The sequence below is a fragment of the Callithrix jacchus genome, chromosome 6 (assembly GCF_049354715.1).
Source record: "Callithrix jacchus isolate 240 chromosome 6, calJac240_pri, whole genome shotgun sequence".
Taxonomy (NCBI): Eukaryota; Metazoa; Chordata; class Mammalia; order Primates; family Cebidae; genus Callithrix; species Callithrix jacchus.
Genome location: NC_133507.1, coordinates 2,344,927 through 2,365,849, shown reverse-complemented (window position 1 = coordinate 2,365,849; position 20,923 = coordinate 2,344,927). Strand labels below are relative to the sequence as shown.

At 44.0% G+C, this 20,923-nt stretch overlaps 1 protein-coding gene across 22 annotated transcripts in view; it reads right to left on the bottom strand.

Annotated features, from left to right (window-relative positions):
- OCA2 (OCA2 melanosomal transmembrane protein) overlaps positions 1 to 20,923 on the bottom strand; it is a 431,394-nt gene that overhangs the window by 347,414 nt on the left and 63,057 nt on the right. For 18 of the 22 annotated variants that reach the window (XR_013536485.1, XR_008482351.2, XR_013536487.1 and 15 more), the window contains 3 exons: positions 4,510 to 4,581; positions 3,566 to 3,631; positions 888 to 944 (listed from right to left, as the gene is read on the bottom strand). Coding sequence is in view for 15 of the 22 variants with exons in the window: in XM_054258175.2 (XP_054114150.2) it covers positions 888 to 944; positions 3,566 to 3,631; positions 4,510 to 4,581 (195 nt within the window). In the remaining 7 variants the exon portion in view is untranslated. The remainder of the gene's footprint in view (positions 1 to 887; positions 945 to 3,565; positions 3,632 to 4,509; positions 4,582 to 20,923) is intronic. The other 4 variants (XM_078375670.1, XM_035306445.3, XM_078375674.1 and 1 more) reach the window with 1 other exon arrangement.

Below are 20,923 nucleotides of genomic sequence, written 5' to 3'. Positions count from 1 at the left end.
AGTCAACACTGTCATCCCTCTGATCCTCCTCCTTCACAGAGTCCCTGTGAGGGTTAATTTGTCACAAGGCGATGACTCTCAGTCCACGTAATGCCATTAGTATTCTGGTTAGACAATCTGAGCTTTGAAAGTTAGGATCCATGTGAGCCTAGTGTCTGCTGACCTCTGGGGAACTAAGGGATACTTTACTAAGTAAGGAGTAAGGGACCAAATCTACCTGGCATGTGCAAGATGGGGGACAAAGATGACAAAAATCACAGCACAGTTCTGTCATTCTGAGTTTACACAGGGTTTGCTGAGTTTTTAAAAGACCTTTTCAGCTTCAAAAAATAAATATTCACACACAGCACTAGACTGCATTAGCAGGGCATGGTACATGATGAGCTCTCCTCTTGCCCACCCTGAATGACAGGACAGGTAAATCCTGGAGGCCAGGGCTGGCTGGTGAAGCTCCCCAGGGTTCCAGTTCCAGTTAAAAACATGACTGTGCATATATTCAATATTTAGAAGGTAATCATGGAAATTATTTCACCAAAGAGCAAAGTAATCAGAAACTAACGGCTTGAAACATTTGGATACTCTAATATGCAAAACAATTTTTGATGTGTAGCTCTCACCAATTTAAATAACACAGAGACATTCAACCTGAGTACCCTCTTCCTTGACCTCCTCCTTCATTTATTTACTGAGCAGCTGAGAGTGCCACTCAGAGCCACAGCTCACCGTAGCAAGCATGCCCTGCCCTGCACAAGCAGCCTTTAAAAGAAGGATGGCATTTTTAGGTGTTTGTTTTCAATGTCTGTTTCCTAAATATATGTCAGAAAAAAAAAATATATATATATATAAATTAATCAGTGTACAATTATTAAATGCAACATCACACCTACCTTTACAGCACAATAATCAAAAAATCCCGTTTCTGAAAATATGGCTACTAAGATCATCTATGGAGAAAAGAGAAGAAAGAGCAAGGATCATCTTTAGCAGGACACCATGTTAAAATGACGTCAGCATCATCAGTTACAAACTTGAGCTCTGGCCCCTGAAAGCCACCACACCACCAAGCTCTTCCCTCTGATGCAGAAAGCCCGTCGGTTCCTAGAGTAGTATACTCACTAACTCCTCAAATTGAGCCTCTTGCTGGTGATTTTGTGCCTATATGTTTGTCCAGGAACATTGCCTCAAGGCACATGACCATCCCATCAGATCCTCACAAAAAAAAAAAATCAGGTATTATTTTCACCCTCTGTCTTATAGAGCAGGAAATGGGATGAGAGTGCGAGGCAGCTTGCTCCCAACCACAAAGCTAGAAGCAGGCTGGCTCCAGCACATGGCCTTCTGCACCTATGTGGCCACACAAGCAACACTTAAACATCCTAAGATGTTAAAACTGGGTTACATTTTGTTTTCTAAAATAATTAAACTGATTTTTGTCACCAATTTGGGAGCAGTTGTATGAAACAATTGTTCCCTGGGCTCCAGGTGAACCCAGAACACCTGTCGACTATTTCTTTCCAGTGAGGATGAGGAGTTGGTGAAAACGCCATCCTGGATCCTAATAAACAGCCATGTCCCGGTTAATCCGAATTTTATCAACCAGACATTTCAACCAGTGAATGTTCTGGAAGTTTCTATGCTTCACCTCTTAGATGGCAGTCACCATGTGTTGAACTTGGAATGAGAAGATGCAAGTTCAGATCCTGATTCTGCCACTTAAAAATAGTCCAAACTTGAACAAAAATATGAGGTAACCTTTCTGTCCTTCAGTTTGCTCACCTTGCCTCTGAATGTCCTATACTTCGTCAGGTTGCGAAAATGCAATTAATTATTTAAATTAAAATACTTTGTAAACAGGAGTCTGAGCAGACACTATTGTCTCTCAGATAAACCGTAGAAAACAAAAATGTCCCAACAATTTAGACCCAGTGTGAACATCCACTGTGTCCAGAGTGACCACAATGTTCATCCTCACCCAAAAGGCCACTGAGAGCTGGCGGTGAAGCATGGGGCTTTGCACAGCAGTGGAGCTTCACGCGGACACGCATGAAACAGACATGTGCAGACCCGTGTGGTGTTTTACACGTTTGCCGACAGAACCGCCCAGGGAGACTAGAACTCAGGGATGGGGGTAAATGGCTCCGCGGGTGGTCGGCTGCCAGGAAATACGGCAGAAAAGGCAGGAACCTGGTTGTACAGACCCTGCACCCTGCAGTACCAGCATCGCAGAACCTGCAAGTGCTCAATGAACTGAATTCCACTGAGAAAAAAGTGCTGAAGCCCTTTTTATAGGCTGAACTGTGTCCCAAAAAGATTCTTATCTAGCCCCTAGTACCGGGGAACATGACTGTATTTGGAGTGAGGGTGTTGAAGGAGATAATTAAGTTAAAATGAAGTCATTAGGGTGAGCCCTGATTCAGTGTGACTGGTGTCCTTATAGGGTGAGGGCATCAGGACTCAGAAACACAGAGGGAAGACAAAGTGAAAACACAGGGAGAAGGTGCCATCTACAAGCCCAGGGGAGAGGGTCAGGAGAAACCAAACCAGCCCACACCATGGTTGTGGACTTCCAGCCTCCAGAATTATGAGAAAATACATGTATATTATCTAAGCCATACAGTCTGTGGTATTTTGTTACATAGTCCTAGCAAACTAATACGGCATTCTTTCTCAAAAAAAAGGCATATCTCAGGGATATCTGGCACACTTCCCCTCTTCTATCCAGATGTCCAAGCCCTACATACATCTCAGGCTCAACACAAATATTGGTTACTCTGTGAAGCCTGGGTTAGAGCACTGACCTGCCTCCCCATGCGCCGCCTGCCCACAGAGGATGGCGGCATGGTTTTCGGTCAGGTCACATGTAAGCCTCGCATAGCTGGGCTTCCGTTATGTCGGCCAGCCTTGGGAGGGTTGAAATGTTAGCAAGGAAAATGAGGATCAATGGCGCCCAGCTGGACACAGAGCAAGTCTTCTCGCCCAGAGAGGACAAGCCCTCCTGCAGACCACTGGGCTGTCTGGGGTCTGCTCAGGAACATGGGCCGCCCTGCTGTTCACTAGTGAAGCTGGGTTATGATCGTGTCCCACACGAGCGCACTTGTGTACCTGGAGTTCCTGAAAGTGAACTTGGCGGCACTCCTCACAGCAGAGTGGCCACTGGGCAATAGGATCAGTTAGCAAACACCCAGATTACTACTTATGAGTGATACCTTCCCTTCTTCACATAATGAAAGGTACTCTTCTCCCACTGAAACTCCTACATAGTTCACTTATTTGGGATAGTCCGGCTTTTTTATTTTAAGGGCAGTAACTCAAAAGAATTGCTAGCTTTTCTAAATGGCAATGTGATTTCATCGTCAGACAAGCCTTGGGCTGGAAATCTCCAGCCAATGAACCAGAGCTCCACTCCACTCCTCAGGAGAGATTCATGAGCCCCACGCTGACACTTCTCAGGGAAGCCCTGGGCACTGTGTCTTTCATATAATGATGGACCCTCAGCAGCGGAGGCAAGAGAAAACCCAGCGATTGCAGGCGTGGAGCCCAGTCCCACTGGAAAGCCAATAATTACCATGCCGAACAGCAGGGCCAGCGTCTCAAAATCAATCCACTCCACCACGTGGGTCAGGCTGGGTCTCTGCACAAAGCACACATTTGCCAATTAATCCAGTATGCCACCATCCCCATGATGAGCCTAATGAGGCACTGCACCCTGCTGCAGACCCACTCGGCAAACCTCACCGTCCACTTGCCTTTGAAGCTGTTGTAAAACATTCTTGACCCAGGGTGTCTAAAATGTCAAACCTATGCATGTAGTCATCAATTTTTTCTAGCCCCTGCCTCTAGCAGCTCCCACATGGCAGGACTAGCCCCCAGTTACCTTCTTAATGGAGTCTGTATGTGCCCTCTGCAGTGCCATACCTGAGGCCAGATGACAGGAACGGGTATGGCCACCTGTGCCACTCTCAGCTGGGCTCCAGCACTGCCTCTCAGACAACTCAGGGCCCCCAGCCCCAGTGGCCACAGGTCTCTGTTGTTTACCTACATTTGTTCCCCATGTCCCTGCCAGAGAGGCCCTGCTCAGACTCAAACAGGACCCCCTCATCCCCAAACACACCTCTCTAGGGGCCTCCTGATCTCTGCAGGACAGACCCCGGCCTGACCAACTCCCACCTTTCTGTACCAGCTAGGAGGGCTCCCTCTAGTTCCAACACTCGGATCCAGCCCCATCACCACCCAGCTCCTCAGCCCTGGGCAAACATGACCATAAGGAGCCTTTCCTCAGCCACAATGAGGAATCACACCCCCGGGATGTGAGTGTGTAACGAAACTGAATAACAATGCTCTTCAATGCTGTGGCTTGTTAGTTCAAACCTCTAACACAGTCCTTGGGCAAAAGTATGGAAGTGGCATATACAACAGTGAAAAACACCAGTGAAATCCTGAATCCTGGAATGTCTCTGAGCTGACATTCCACTGAGTGGTGAGCCAGGGACTGGGACTGTGACAACTTACGTCGCCAATCACGGCCAGCGCTGCCAGTGCCGCAAGGGAACCCAGCATGGCGGCCAGAGTTCTGTGCACAATCTGCAAAGAAGCACACGACATGACTGCATTTTGGTTCACGAGGGAGTGAGCGCCCACGAAGGCCTGTGTGGACGTGAGGGAGTCTGTACCTGCCACTGTGCACCACAACTATTCGCATGGTAAGTCAGTCACAGGTCTTGCTGTTTCAGGCCTGGATACCCCACAGACACAGACAGCTACCACCAACCTGCCTTCTAAGGGAAGCTGCTTTCATTTCCTAAATAATTAGATGACCCTGATAAAACAGTGGAAGGCCAGACAGAGTTTTTTCTATGGGAAAGCCACGGCAGACTGTCATTAATTATTTCCCATATGCTCCCATGGCAACTGGTCCATTCATTCAGCACCATAAACCGATTCCTCCCAATTGCTAGACTCCTATTATACCAAAGGCACACAGTCCAACACTTTATATAATTGGGACTTCTGTGTACCACAAAAGTAACATTTGTATTTGATTGTAATTCAAACAGAAGTGGAATTTCTAAGACAAAATATGAGAAAAGGCCAAGACATGGAGAGTTGGAGCTTTCATACATCGCTAGTGGGGATGTAAAATGATCTAGCCACTGTGGAAAGCAGTTTGGCAGTGTCTTACAAAGTTAAACATAAGTTTACCGTATGAATGTGCCCAGCAATTCTACTAGGAAGCCACCCAGCAGAAATGAAAACACGTGTCCACACAAAACATCGATGCGAATAACATTATACAAAGGAGACAAAAACTGGAAACATTCCAAATGTCCACCAGCAGTGAAGGCACAGAGGAGACATGGCACAGCCCGTGTGCAGATGGGTGCTTAGAAGTTATGCTGGGGAAAGAAGCCAGATGCAACAGATGGGATCAGTCACTCTATGTAAACTTCCAGAAAAAGTAAACTGAGAGAAACAGAAAGATCAGGGCTGCCCAAGGCTGGGGGAAGCAACAAGAGTTCACTAGAAACGGGTCCCCGGGATCCTCATGGGGTGATGAAATGCGCTAACATGGTGATGGCTGCAAAACTCTAAATCTAGTAAAAATAATTTACTCATACACTTCTTCCAAAGGCTGAAATTATGGTATTTAAATTATACCTCAATAAATCTGTTTAAAAAATACAAGAAGAATGGGGCAAGATTGAGTGGAAAATTAAATGCTAGCAGGCATTATTCACTTCTTAATCCCCTAAAGGGACTCTCACTCCATTTCTTCATGGCTTCCATCTCATAGAACTCGACTCCCTTTGCCAGTATTACCTGAAACTCCAATTCCAACTAAAATTAGTTTATTTATAATGTGTGCAACTAGACTCAAAGTTCATTTTCAGGAAATGAGATACTACGTGTCGGCTTTTTGCAGTTTAAGCTTTTAAGAGTTGTTCTGTTTTAAATGTAAATACCTAAAATCCAGTAAATTGCTACCAAACTCCCATAATTCCTTCCATTCACTCTCCGCTTTTCGGTCTTTGTTTAGGACCCATTTTAAGGACACTTCCTTGTCCAATGCCGAGGGTGGCCCTGGAGGTTCACCCGCTGGGCACGGCGAGTGGGCACCACAGCCAGGCTGCCCTCTCCACCCTACACAGAGCAAAGCAAAGACACTCCGCTTTGGTATGTCTCCTTTTTGGCATTTAATTAAGTCTCGATGAGTAGAACCAGATGTGACAGCATGTGCATACGGCCGTGGATGAAAGGAGGAAGGCACTGCAGGCACAGATCAGACGGGGTGAAGCTGGCTCCGAGCCAGCCCTGCAGTCTCACTCTGTGACACTTTCCTTTCTTCTGGCTTCACCTTTGGGCTAAGTTTGTCTGGAGGGAACAGAGACTTTCAGTAAAAACCAAAGAGCTGGCCTGGCACAGTGGCTCACGCCTGTAATTCCAGCACTTTGGGAGGTCAAAGCAGGCAGATATTTTGAGGCCAGGTGTTCAAGAGCAGCCTGGCCAGTATTATGAGACTTCATCTCTACTAAAAATTTAAAAATAAAAAAAAATTAGCCAGGCGTGGTGGTGCACACCTATAGTCCCAGTGACTCAGAAGGCTGAGATGGGACACTTGCTTGAGCCCTGGAGGCAGAGGCTGCTGTGAGCTGAGACTACACCACTGCACTCCAGCCTTGGTGACAGAGCAAGACCCCATCTCAAACTAATAAAAAAGAGCAAAGAGCCATGACTACCGACCACTGGTCAGCAGGACTGGATAGCAGCAAAAATAATTTTTATTGAGCACCCACTGTGCACCTGGTCCTGGAGTAAGTGCTCTACACACACCATCTGTACCTTTCATAGTGACCATACGAGGTAGAACTACAATCACCCACTTTGTAGAGGAGGAAACAGTCTCAGGAATGCTGAGTAATCTTCTGTGTCAGAAAACAAAGGACATGCACACCCAGGATGCAGACCAGTATTTTCTTACCCCGTGCACCTCTTCTCTCCTCATGGGGCCTTGCTTGCTCATCCGTAAAATCAGAAAACTGCACTACACACCTCAAGGAGTCCTCAGCTCTGGAGGAGGTCCGTGAACATCATGAAATTGAGTCCTAGCAGATTCACACACAAATGAGCAACCGCGGCCCTCGTAGGACAGCCGGGCTGGCTGTGGTCTAAGTTCGCTCCGCCCACTGCCACCGTCAATACCTGTCACCCCACTCATCGCACACACCGGCTTGCACATGATCCACACATAAGCGTCTCTGCGGCCCACAGTGAGTGCTCAGGACATGTGGATGCAGCTGTCCTCACTCGGAAACCCACCCTCCTCCACCAGCTAAGGAGCCCCACATACCATGTAGGAGGAGAAACCTTCACTTGTCATTTAAGAAATGGAATAGCATGTAGATGATCAGCCTCTAGTATGTGGAATAAAACTTTTTAAACTACATGGTTCTAGAAGAAGATGAGTTCATTGCTTCAGATATAATTATGGACACTGCTAAATTTCTACGCTTAAGAAAAAGAATTTTCATCTATCAGGAATATAAAAAAATATGGCAAATAGGCCTAAAATGTAAAAATAATAAAAATTCTTAAAAGATGCCTGCCTTAAAGCAGGGTTTCACCCCCCGCCAATCCTGCCACGGACTGGTACCAGGGCTGCACAGTGAGAGGTGAGCTGGGCAAGTGAGCATGACCACCTGAGCTCCGCCTCCTGTCAAATCAGCAGCAGCACCAGATTCTCATAGGAGCGTGAACCCTACTGTCAACTGTGCATGCACAAGAGCCAAGTTGCACACTCCTTATGAGAATCTAATGCCTGATCATCTGAGGTGGAACCATTACATCCCAAAATGATGCCCCACCCTGTGGTCCATGGAAAAATTGTCTTCCATGAAACTGGTCCCAGGTGCCAAAAAGACGGGATCACTGGCTTAAAGGACTGTATAAAGGTCCTCTTCCTGTCCATGTGCTGGGAAATACAACACACCTCTTCCTACCGGGCACAGAACACATCACCTAGCTTCCCAGGCACCACCTGACAGACCCAGCCGCCATTCTACCACTGCTCTCCTCTCCAGTCGAGCCTACACTCTGTGCTTCTGAGTCTCTTTGGCAACAGTCCAGCTGTGAGCTCCTGAGGTGGACAGCGTGGCGTGCCTCTCTTGGATTCTTCAGTGCTCTGCACGGTAACCAACACCTGCTGAGCAAAAGAGGAGCAGAAAATGCATGAACAGAGCCTGCAAAGCAGAAGGCCTGCATCACTTCTGGAGAGAAGAAAGGAAAGACTTTGGGGGTAGCACCCAAGAAAATGATCTAGAACATCTCTGATCTTCATGCATCTGCTCCTCCAGTCACACAGGTTTAGAGCTACTCATCATGTAAATTCCCAATAGGTGGGATACTGAGCAGATGGAAAGACAAAACTTCTTTTGGTTACCATTTGCATGGAAATTTGCATGGAAATGGTAACCAAAAGACAGCAGGGATAGCTGAAGTTATGTCAGATAAAATAGACTCTAAGTCAAAAACTGCCTCTAGAGTCAAAGAAGGTCATTATCCACCCTCTTCCACTGACAAAAGGGTCAATTCGACAGGGACCTATCACAGTTATAATAAATACACACCCAACACCAGACCACTTAAATATACATAGCGGTATTAACAGAGCTAAAGGGATAGAGTGACAGCAACGCAATGTAATATGGGACTTCAATGTCCCATTTAAGTTAATGGATAGAACATCCAGACAGGAAATCAATAAAGAAACAGCAGATTTGAACAGCACTGTACACCAAGTGGACCTAACAGACATAGACAGAACTTTCTACCCAACAGCCAAAAAATATACATTCTTCTCTAGCATACACAAAAAATTCTTCAGAATATATCACATATTAGCTCACAAACAAGTCTTAACAAATTTTATTTATTTAAAAAAATTGTTTTAGAGACAAGAGTCTCGCTCTGTCACCCAGGCTGGCGTGCAGTGGTACAGTTAAAGCTCACTGCAGCCTTGAACTCCTGGACTTAAGCAATACTCCTGCCCCAGCCTCCTGAGTAGCTAGGACTACAGCTGTGCACCACCACATCCAGCTAATTTTTTTTTTGCAAAGATCGGGGGTCTTGCCATGTTGCCCAAGGTGGTCTTGAACTTCTGGCCTCAAGTGATCTTCCTGCCTCAGTCTCCTAAAGCACTAAGATTATAAGCATGACCCACCCCCCCACGCTTGAACTTAACAAATTTTAGAAGATGGAAATAATATCAAGTATATTTTTCAAACATGATGGTATAAAACTAGAAATTCATAACAGGGAAAATAGGGAAATTGATAAATATGCAAAAATTAAGCAACACACTGTTGAACAACCAATGTATCATAAAATAAAAAAAAGGGAAATCAAAGTATCTTGAGTCAGACAAAAATGGAAACACAACATAGCACAATTCATGGGACACAGCTAAAGCAGTCAGATACCTACCTCAAAATCGTTAGCCTGATTTGATCACTCTACAGTGTACACATGAATGGAAACCACACTGCGCCCTTACATATATACAATTATCATTTGTTCATTAAGACAGAAAACTTTAAAAAAGAAGAAACAAGTCAAATAAACAACCTAACTTCACACCTCAAGGAAAAAGAAAAAGAAGAGCCAGCTAAGCCCAAAGTTGACAGAGGAAGAAAATAATGGCAGAAGCAAATGAAATAGAGACCAGAAAGACAATTGAAGAGATCAACAAAACTAAGAGTTGGTTTTTGAAAAGATAAACAAAACTTATGCAACTTTATCTAGACCTACCAAGATAAAAAAGAGAGAAGACTCACATAAATAAAATTATAAGTGAAAAGGGGGACATTACAACTAATATCATAAGGACACTGTGAAAAATTACATGCCTACAAATTGATAACCTAGAAGAAACTGGTAAATTTCTAGAAACATACAACCTACCAAGACTGAATCAACAAAAAACAGAAAATCTGAACAGGCCAATAATAAGTAAGAAGATTGAAGCACTAATTAAAACCTTTCAACAAAGAAATCTCAAGACTGCTGGCTTCACAGGTAAATTCTACCAAACACTTAAAGAATGCTCATCTTTGTTAAACTTTTGCAAAAAGGCCGGGATTACCCTTCATACAAAAACCAGATACGGACACTACAAAAAAAGAAAGAAAACTACAGGCCAATATCCCTGATGAACACAGATGCAAAAATGCTCAAAAAATACTAGCAAATTAAAAGGATCACATACCACAATTAAGTAGGAATTATTCCTGAATGCAAGGACAGGTTCAACATACCCAAATCAATAAACGTGATATACTGCCTTAACAGTATGAAGGATAAAAATCATATGATCATCTCATAAACGCAGAAAAGGCATCTGGCAAAATTCAACATCCTTTCATAACTAAAAAACTCTCAAAAAATAAGGTATAGAATAAACGTACCACAACAAAATAAAGACCATATCTAACAAGCCCACAGCTAACATTATACTCAATAGTGAAAAGCTGAAAGCTTTTCTTCTAAAATCAAGACCAAGACAAGGATGCCCACTCTCACCACTTCTACTCAACACAGTACTGAAGTACTAGATACGGCAATTAGACAACCAACAAAAAAATTTTTTAAGTATCCAAATTGGAAAGGAAGAAGTTAAACTCTGTTTGCAGATGATGTGATCTTATATACAGAAAACCCTGAAGACTCTACCAAAACTCTGTTAACACTAATAAACAAATTCAGTAAATTTGTAAGATACAAAATTAGAAGACAAAAAAAATCAGTTTTATTTCAATATGCTAACAATGTACTATCTGAAAAAGAAAGAAAATAATCCCAACTATAAGAGCATCAAAAAGAATAAAATAGAAATAAATTTAACGAAAGAGGTTGAAAGATCTGTACATGGAAGACAGTAAAACATGAATGGAGAAATCAAAGAAGATACAAATAAATGGAAAGATATCCCACGTTCATGGTTTGGAAAAATTAATATTGTTAAAATGTCCATGCTACCCAAAGCAATCTACAGATTCAATGCAATCTCTATTAAAATTCCAATGGCATTTTTCATAGAAATAGAAAAAAAATCTTAAAATTTATATGGAGCCATAAAAGACCTTAAATAGCCAAATTAACACTGAGTAAGGAAAAAAAGCTAGAGGCATGACACTTCCTGATTTTAAACTATATTACACATCTATAGTAATCAAAACAGTATGGCTGGCATAAAAACAGATATATAGACCAATAGAACGGAAGAATCAAGAGCCCAGAAATAAAGTCATGCATGTTACAGTAAACTAATATATGACAAGAATGCCAAGAATACACAGTGGGGAAAGGATAGTCTCTTCAATAAATAATGGCATTGGGGAAGGTGGATAACCACATGCAAAAGAATGAAAGTGGACCCTACCCTACACCATATACAGAAATGACTTGAAATTGATTAAAGACTTAAACGTGAGACTTGAAACTGTAAAACTTCTGGAACAACACACAGGGGAAAGCTCCTTGATGCTGGTCTTGACACTGATTTTTTGGGTATCACACCAAAAGCACAGGTAACAAAAGTGAAGAATAAACAAGTGGAACCATAACAAATTAAAAAGCTTCCCAACAGCAAAGGAAACAAACAACAAAATGAAAAGACAACCTACAGACTCAGAAAATATTTGCAAACCATATACCTGATAAGGGGTTAGTATCAAACATATATAAGGAACTCATACAACTCAAGAGCAAAAAATAAATAACTTGACCAAAAAATAAGCAAAGGATCTGAATAGACATTTTCCCAAAGAAGACATAAAATGGCCTCAGGTGTGTGAAAAGGTGCTTACCATCACTAATCATCAGAGAAATGCACATCAAAAACACAATGAGATATGGCCTCACACCTCTTAGAATGGCTGTCAGCAAAAAAAAAAAAAACAAGAGACAACAGGTGTTGGTGAGGATGTGAAGAAAAGAGAACCCTAGCATGCTGTGGGGTGTAAATTAGCACAGACACATGGAAAGCAATATGAAACTTTCTCAAAACTTAAAAACAGATCTACCATATGATTGAGCATATCTGAATCCTGGGTCTGTATCTAAAGGAAAAGGCATTTCAGACCTTCTGTACTGCTTCCTGGGCTGCTGTCACCAACCACTGCAAACCCACCCTCCTGCGGTCCTGCCGGTCAGACATCCAGCCACGCACTATGTCGTACATCGAGGCCTCGCATGAACGCCTTCCTTCTGCAGGATCCAGGGGAGAATCCATCCCTCATCTTCCTCTGCCATCCAAATCCTACCAACAGGATTCCTCTTTTCCAGCTTTGAAAGCTTCAGTGGTGAATCAAGCCCTCACATCACACTTCTGTGACCCTTTATTCCACAGTTATAACTCCCTCTGACCATAGCTGGGAGGGTTCTCTAGGTAAGGACCCACTGAGCTCACCCCATCATATCTGCATCACAAGGCTACTGGCATGATCACTCTGCAAAGCCCCATTTGCCATGTGAGGTCCCATATGCAAATGGTGTGGGGGTTAGAATGTGGACATTTTATGGGGAGAGGTCATTAATCAGCCTACTGCACCTTTTCAAAATCAAATAACATAGATGATGAAAACATACAGCCAGACCCAAGGTGAACAGACATCTGTTCACCTTGCACAGCCTTCTGGGCACTGGTTACAGATAGTTCTGGCTCCTTGAGAAGTGCTACACCCTGGTGAGAAATGTGGACTCCAAAGGCAGCCACTGGCCAGCTGGGGACTTTGGGCAAGTGGTCTGATTTCTCTGTGCTTGATGTCCTCATCTAGAAAATGGAAGTGGAGATAAAGCCTGCCTCGTCGGGTTGTAGGGCTGTCTATCAACACACAGAGGATTCCCTGAACAGGGCTGGCCCCTCTGCGCACGTTAGCTCCTGTGGTTATCAGCATCATTATTTTCTTTGAAGTCGGGTGAAGTCGGAGCCCTTGAGGCTCACTGTGGCCCTCCTCCCTGCGCGGGCTTCCTTTCGCCCCACCACCCCTGACCTCTCATTGGCTCTGGCTTCAAACAACAGCATGCTCCAGAGCTCACTGCATGTGCAGGAACAGTCAAGGGCATGCAGAAGAACCACCCAGGACGACAAGCTTAGAAAGAGTTTACCTCCTTCTGCAAAATACTTGCCACTTTTCTAAGGAATGACGTGGCCGCTCACTTTTGTGAGCTTGCCAGAAAAAAATGTGGGTAGCATGGCCCAGTGGCCAGAAGACCTATGTCCCATCCTGACTCCTTTGACTTCAAAAGTGTGTTTGCAATTCAGTATATGTGTTAGGCAGAGGGAGTGTATTACATAATCCACCAGTTTTTCTGTAGTTCTGAAGGAAGAAAAGGAGAGGTATCTCTAGAACGAGATAATGGAGCAAGTTTGCCAGTGCTACAGGAAGCAGTATTTTCCATGAATCAGCAGTAACAAGAGGCTTGCAGACAAAAGGAAATGAATGAGGGGCAGAGCCATTGGCTACAGCTGTAATTTAAATTGCAGCCTTGCAGAGCATGTAAGAGCAGAAATTAGGAAAACCTAACTTGGAGGTTGCAGTGTTACGGTACATGCACTGGGTTCTGAAATGCAGCCTCTTCCCTCTCCAAATATGCTCCAAAAATTTACATGTCTGTAAATTAAAGTGGAGACTCCCTGGAAGATGGAAGGTGTTCTCTATTCATCTCTCTTGAATTTAATTTCACAGTTAATTTTAAACCAAACACTACATGAACTCCTAAATTAAACATGAAAGGACCCAGAGCAATGGAACACAATGTTACACAAAGGCTTTATCATTTTGCTTCAATTACATAAAGTGGGTGAAGGGAAAGAAATGGCCTGCTTGTCTCCAGCAGAAAGGAGCCGTGGTGGCAATCCTTCTCAAGACACAATACCACGGATTGGATAAAAGACATGTGGAGAAAATGCATTGTCTCATTTATGTTGTGAAATATTGCCCATTAAGACTGTGTCAGAACTATTTCAATATAATTTTATTTAGTATAAGAGCATAAAAACCTTAGCTCTGATAATGGAATTTTTAGAATGCTGCATTGGGAAATCTCCCAGTGCTCTATTATAGATTCAAAGAGCAGTAGTTAGGAGGATCCCTCCAAATGTGCTCTTTGGGTCTTTCAACAAGAACTGCTTTACAAGGATGGGCCGGGCATGGTGGCGCACGCCTGTAATCCCAGCATTTTGGGAGGCTGAGGTAGGTGGATCATGAGATCAGGAGTTTGAGACCAACCTGGCCAACATGGTAAAACCTCGTCTCTGCTAAAGATACAAAAAATTAGCCAGACGTAGTGGCAGATGCCTGTAGGTCCAGCTACTCAGGAGGCTGAGGCAGGAGAATAGCTTGAACCCAGGAGGTGGAGGTTGCAATGAGCCAAGATTGCACCACTGCAGTCCAGCCTGGGCAACAGGATGCGACTCCATCTCAAAAAAAAAAGGAACTAAGGAACTACTTTACAAAGATGAAAGATACAGCCCCAAATCCTCAGGCAAGAAAATGCCAATCAGGATTATCTGTAGGACAACAAGTATAAATAACCCAAGGTATTTCCTGAAGTAATTTCATCCCATCAAGCTATTAAAAGACCTAAGGGAACCCTGGCTGATCCTTTGTTCCCAGTCACTCATGGGTCAGCGAGGCACAAAGTAAGGGTGGACAGTGCCCCCACACAGGATCCAAGTTAGAGCAGACGCAGAAGACCTTAGCACCAGTCTCACATATCTGAAGACGTTCTGCAAACATTTGTTTACTATTTACTGAGCACTTGCTCTATGCCAGGCAGTGTCCAAGGCACTGGGAATCAACACTGAACAAGAGTAACCAACAACAGATACAATCAGTGAGATGGGGCACCCACGACATCAGGGAGGAGGCCACAGTCTGAGGCAACAGCAACAGCATCTGGGGAGCAGCAGATTGGGAGGACAGGCAGGGGCATCTGCAGGCCACCCCAAGACTCTCCTGAGTAAAGCAGGATGCAGACAGCAGTGGCACAGCCTGAGCGTGCCCACCTGCAGAATCTAGAGACCTCCAGTTCTGGGAAAGCAGCCTTGCCCAAAACAGGACAACTTCTACCCCTAGAGCAGATCCTAGGAAGACGCAATGTCGGCTCCACTGCTGGAAAGCCCACAGGGCTGGCAACTGCATCCCACCCTCTCCTTACCACGTGGACCCTCCCCTAGGGAATTCTGGACACACAGGAGTCACAGAAACATAAGGTAGAACATACTATTCCTTTAGAACCCCTGCAGCCTCCACCTTCCACCTCAAATTACAGACACAACAAAAGGACAGTGTTGGGGTTTCCTAATTGTTGCTTAGACTACTTATGTAAAATTTCTATTTGCAAGTTACACTAGTATTATAAGAAAAGAAAAATCATATTACTTTAAGCACAGAATATTTATCAAGACAGACCATAAACCTGGGTCATTAAGAAAAAAGTCAACAATGGCCAGCCATGGTGGCTCATACCTGTAATCACAGCACTTTGGGAGACCGAAGCAGGCAGATCACTTGAAGCCAGGAGTTCGAGACCAACCTGGCCAACAGGGCAAAACCTCATCTCTACTAAAAATACAAAAAGTAGCCAGGCATGGTGGTGCATGCCTGTGGTCTTAGCTGCTTGGGAGACTGAGGCTGAGAATCACTTGATCCTGTGAGGCGGAGGTTGCAGTGAGCTGAGATCACACCACTGCACTCCAGCCTGGGCAACAGAGCAAGATTCTGTCACACACATAAAAAAAGTTAACAAATTTAAATAATTAAATATAGTTTAAGTTTTCTAATGTAAGTGAATCAAACTATAACTCAGTAATAGAAAGATAACAGGAAAATCTGTACCATTTAGAATTTAAACAACACACATCTAAACAATCTATGGGTCAACGTGGAAGTCTCAGGAAAATTTAAGAATCACAAATAACTGAAACTGAAAACACAACAGATCAAAATCTGTAAGATGCAGCAAAAGCAGTGCTGACAGGGAAAGTTACGATAATAAGTGTTCACGTTAGAGAAGAAGGGTTTGTTCAGGTATGCAAGTCTAGTCCACGTTCTCAGACACATCCATGTGATCCACCGCATCAAGCAAGAAGGGTTTGTTCAGGTAGGCAAGTCTAGTCCACGTTCTCAGACACATCCATGTGATCCACCGCATCAAGCAAGAAGGGTTTGTTCAGGTATGCAAGTCTAGTCCACGTTCTCAGACACATCCATGTGATCCACCGCACCAAGCAAGAAGGGTTTGTTCAGGTATGCAAGTCTAGTCCACGTTCTCAGACAAATCCATGTGATCCACCGCATCAAGCAGCCAATGGAAAAAAATATGATCACATCAACTGACACAGAAAAGATGTTCTCAACACCCAATTATGGTTTCAAAAAGAGAGAAAGAAGGAAAAAACACAACAAAAATAACCCTCTTAGTGCATTAGGAAAAGAAAAGAATTTCCTCAGTCTCATAAACAGCATCTAAAAACACTACTAAAATCATACTTCATGGTGAAAGACTGAATGCTTCCCCTTTAAGACTGGGGACAATGCCAGTCTTACCATTCTCATTCTAGCCACTGCAATAAGAGTAAGAAAAGGAAAATAAAGACATATAGATTGGAAAAAAAGAAATAAAACTGTCCTCATTGCAAATGACATGACTGTCTACAGAGAAAATCTCAATTGTGTTTTTTAAAAACTCTGAGAACAGGTAAATTCAATAAAATAACAAGGTACAAGATTAACACACACAAAAACACATTTATATGTACTAACAATAGACAAGTACAAACCAAATTAAAACTCGATATCACTTATAATTGCTCCAAAGAAAAGGAAACAGTTAGGTATAAATTTAAGATAAGATATACAAGATCAGTATCATGAAAATTATAGAAGAAATCAAAGAAGACCAAAATAAATAACATTTTTATGGACCAGAAGGCCATTCTAAAATGTGTATGTCAAAGCACCACATGAGAAAGCAACTGAAGTCCTAGAAAAAAGAAATGTAACTTTATTCCAATAAAGCTAGAGGAAGAAAAGGGGAAAATGTATATGGAAAGATTGGCCACAGAATAGCCAGAACAATTTTGGGGGGAAAAAAATAGCAGTAAGTGGGAGGAATCCCTCTTCCCAGTGTCCAAACTTACACCTGCAGTAATCAAGTTAGTGTGGTACTGACTACACACACACTACCAATGGGCAGAGAACCCAGAGATATATCCCACAAATATGACTAATCAATTTTTAACCAAGGAGCAAATGCAATTCAATTGAGGAGGGATAGTCTTATTAATAATGCTGCTGGCCCAATTGGACATCCACAGGGTTAAAAACGAACCTTGACTTAAAACTCACACAAGGCCAGGCATGGTGGCTCACACCTGTAATCACAGCACTTTGGGAGACCGAGGCAAGCAGATCACAAGGTCAAGAGATCAAGACCATCCAGGCCAACATGGTGAAACCCAATCTCTACTAAAAATGCAAAACAATCAGCTGGGCATGGCAGCGCACACCTGTAGTCCCAGCTACTCCAGAGGCTGAAGCAGGAGAATTGCTTAAACCCAGGAGGCAGAGACTGCAGTGAGCCAAGATTGTGCCACTGCACTACAGCGCAAGACTCCATCTCAAAAAAAAAAACCTCAAATATAAGAAATAACTCAAGGCCTGGCACAGCAGCTCAAACCTGTAATCTTAGCATTTTAAGAAACCAAAGCAAGAGAATCACTTGAGGCCAGGAATTCAAGACCAGCCTGGGCAATACAGCAAGACCCTGTTTCTACAAAAAAAAACTTTTTTTTAACTTAGTCGGTATGATATTACATGCCTGTAGTCCCAGCTACTCAGGAGACTGAGGCAGGAGGATCACTTGAGCCCAGGAGTGTGAGGCTACAGTGAGCTGTAATCATGCCACTGCACACCAGCCTGGGTGACAGAGTGAAACCTTGTCTCAAAGAAAAAGACAAAAGAAAACTAACTCAAAATAGATCCTGGTCTTAAAAGTAAAACTTAAAAAATAAATAAATAATAGGAAAACCAATCTTTGGACTCTTGGAAATTGTTGCAACTAAGCAATAAGTTCTTAGACTTGGCACTCAAAGCACAATGTAGAAAAGAAAAATATTGGCCAGGCACGGTGGCTCACACCACTAATCCCAGCACCTTGGGAGGCCAAGTGGGTGGATCACCTGAGGTCAGGAGTTCGAGACCAGCCTGGCGAACATGGTGAAACTCCATCTTTACAAAAAATACCAAAAACTTAGCTGGGCATCGTGGCATGCAGCTGTAGTTCTAGTTACTTGGAAGGCTGAGGCAGGAATATCACTCAAACCCAGGAGATGGAGGTTGCAGTAAGCTGAGACTGAGCTATTGTACTTCAGCTTTGGTAACAAGAGAAAAACTCTGCCTAAAAAAAAGGGGGGCGGTGGCCAGGCATGGTGGCTCACCCCTGTAATCCCAGCTCTTTATCTCCAAAAAAAAAAAATAGATAGAAATTAGAAACAGGACCAAGAGAAAATATCTGCAAACCACATATCCAACAAAGTCTTTATATCTATAATATATAAAGAACAGTCAAAGCTCAACATTAAAAGAAACAATTCAATTAGAAAATAAGCAAAAGGTATGTACAGACATCGCACTGAAGAAGATATAGATGGCAAATAAATACATGAAAAGTTATGTCCAACATTCTCATCATTAGAGAAATTAAGTTGGAACCACAGTAAGATATCACTATACACCAACAAGAAGACCACACCCTGTCATAGGGAGGGGCATGTGGACAGCTATAATAGGAGGGCCTTGGACCACCAGATGAGAGGAGCAAGTGTGTAGGCAGACCCACTGAAAGGTGGCCAGGAAACGGACAGGCTGCATGGGGAGGCAGCCTCTGGGAGGGCTTGGGCAGCCACACTGCTTGCAGGATGCAAGGACTTCCCTCCAAGGCCCTTCCTGAGTCCCTGCCGCACTCCCTGAGACACTGTCATGTCCTCCAAGGCTCTTCCTGAGACCCTGCCACACTCCCTGAGACCCTGCCAGACTCCCTGAGACACTGTCATGTCCTCCAAGGCTCTTCCTGAGACCCTGCCACACTCCCTGAGACCCTGCCAGACTCCCTAAGACACTGTCATGTCCTCCGAGGCTCTTCCTGAGACCCTGCCACACTCCCTGAGACCCTGCCAGACTCCCTGAGACACTGTCATGTCCTCCGAGGCTCTTCCAGAGACCCTGCCACACTCCCTGAGACCCTGTCATGTCCCCCAAGGCCCTTCCTGAGACCCTGCCACACTCAACAAGGCCCTTCCTGAGACCCTGCCACATTTCCTGAGACCCTGTCATGGCCCCCAAGGCCCTTCCTGAGACCCTGCCATACTTCCTGAGACCCCCACCACGTTCCCTTCTGTGTGTGGCTGGTTTCTGAACTGTGACCTCTGCTTTTTGTTTCTGCGAGGGTAGAAACCATGTCGAACTGGCCTCTTTATAGGACTTTTACAATCTAGAGACAGCTTTTGGTAGAGAAGGGGATGGTTTTTTTCTAAATGACTAATAATAACGACCATTAATTAATGAAAATTAAGAAAGCTTTGCAAATTACGTAATTTTCGAAGGATGAACAATTTTACAAAAAAGGTGAGAAAACCCCAGAACAGATAAGCCCATTAAAAATAATTGGCATTGTATTGTATTTTTAAATTAATAATGACTAAGAAAAGCACAATGAATTTATTAAATCTATAATTGCAAAATAGTAGTAAAAAAGGGGAAGAGAGAAACTAAATGAACCCAGTGGACACCACTGGAAGTTACTAAGGCAACAACAGCTCATACTATGAAAGTTGATCATTACAGAATAAGGATTTATCCCAGGCAAGCAGTCAGCCCCGGTGGGTATTAAAATTATTAAAAGAGGTGGCAGGGAGCTGGGCACCTTTCTCCACTACTGCAACTCCCTGGGCATTCTCTTCACCCCTGAAAGCAGGACATCCAGACACAGGGTCTTCCTCCTGGATGCAGTCCAGACCCCTATACACCTGTGAAGCATGGGTGCCCCAAAGTGGAACCTGAAGCTTGAGATCTCAGTTATAGTCTGTAGGAAACAGGACAGAGCAGCTAAGTCATCCCATGAGGAACACAGCAGCTGAATCCAGGGTATAAAGTATTCTGCAGAACAACAGAATAGGATTTGACAACTAGATGGTGATGCAGTACAGACTTTGCCTGGCCTGAGGATGCCACTTTAGAAGGGCCCTTGGCTGCTTCTGGGTACTCAGCTTCAGGACTGTTCCCTCGGTACCCAGGAGAAGGCTGTCTTGTGGGCCCAGGACAGTGTGTCCTGCTGTACCTGCAAGCCCAGGCTGTATACAATGTGACACTTTCTGCTGTACCTGCATGTCCAGGCTGTATACAATGTGATACGTCCTGCTGTACCTGCGTGCCCAGGCTGTATACAATGTGATACTTTCTGCTGTACCTGCGGGCCCAGGCTGTATACAATGTGACACTTTCTGCTGTACCTGCGTGTCCAGGCTGTATACAATGTGACACGTCCTGCTGTACCTGCGTGCCCAGGCTGTATATACAATGTGATACTTTCTGCTGTACCTGCGTGCCCAGGCTGTATATACAATGTGATACTTTCTGCTGTATCTGCGTCCCCAGGCTGTATACAATGTGATACGTCCTGCTGTACCTGCGTGCCCAGGCTGTATACAATGTGATACGTCCTGCTGTACCTGCGTGCCAAGGCTGTATATACAATGTGATACTTTCTGCCGTACCTGCGTGCCCAGGCTGTATACAATGTGATACGTCCTGCTGTACCTGCGTGCCCAGGCTGTATACAATGTGATACGTCCTGCTGTACCTGCGTG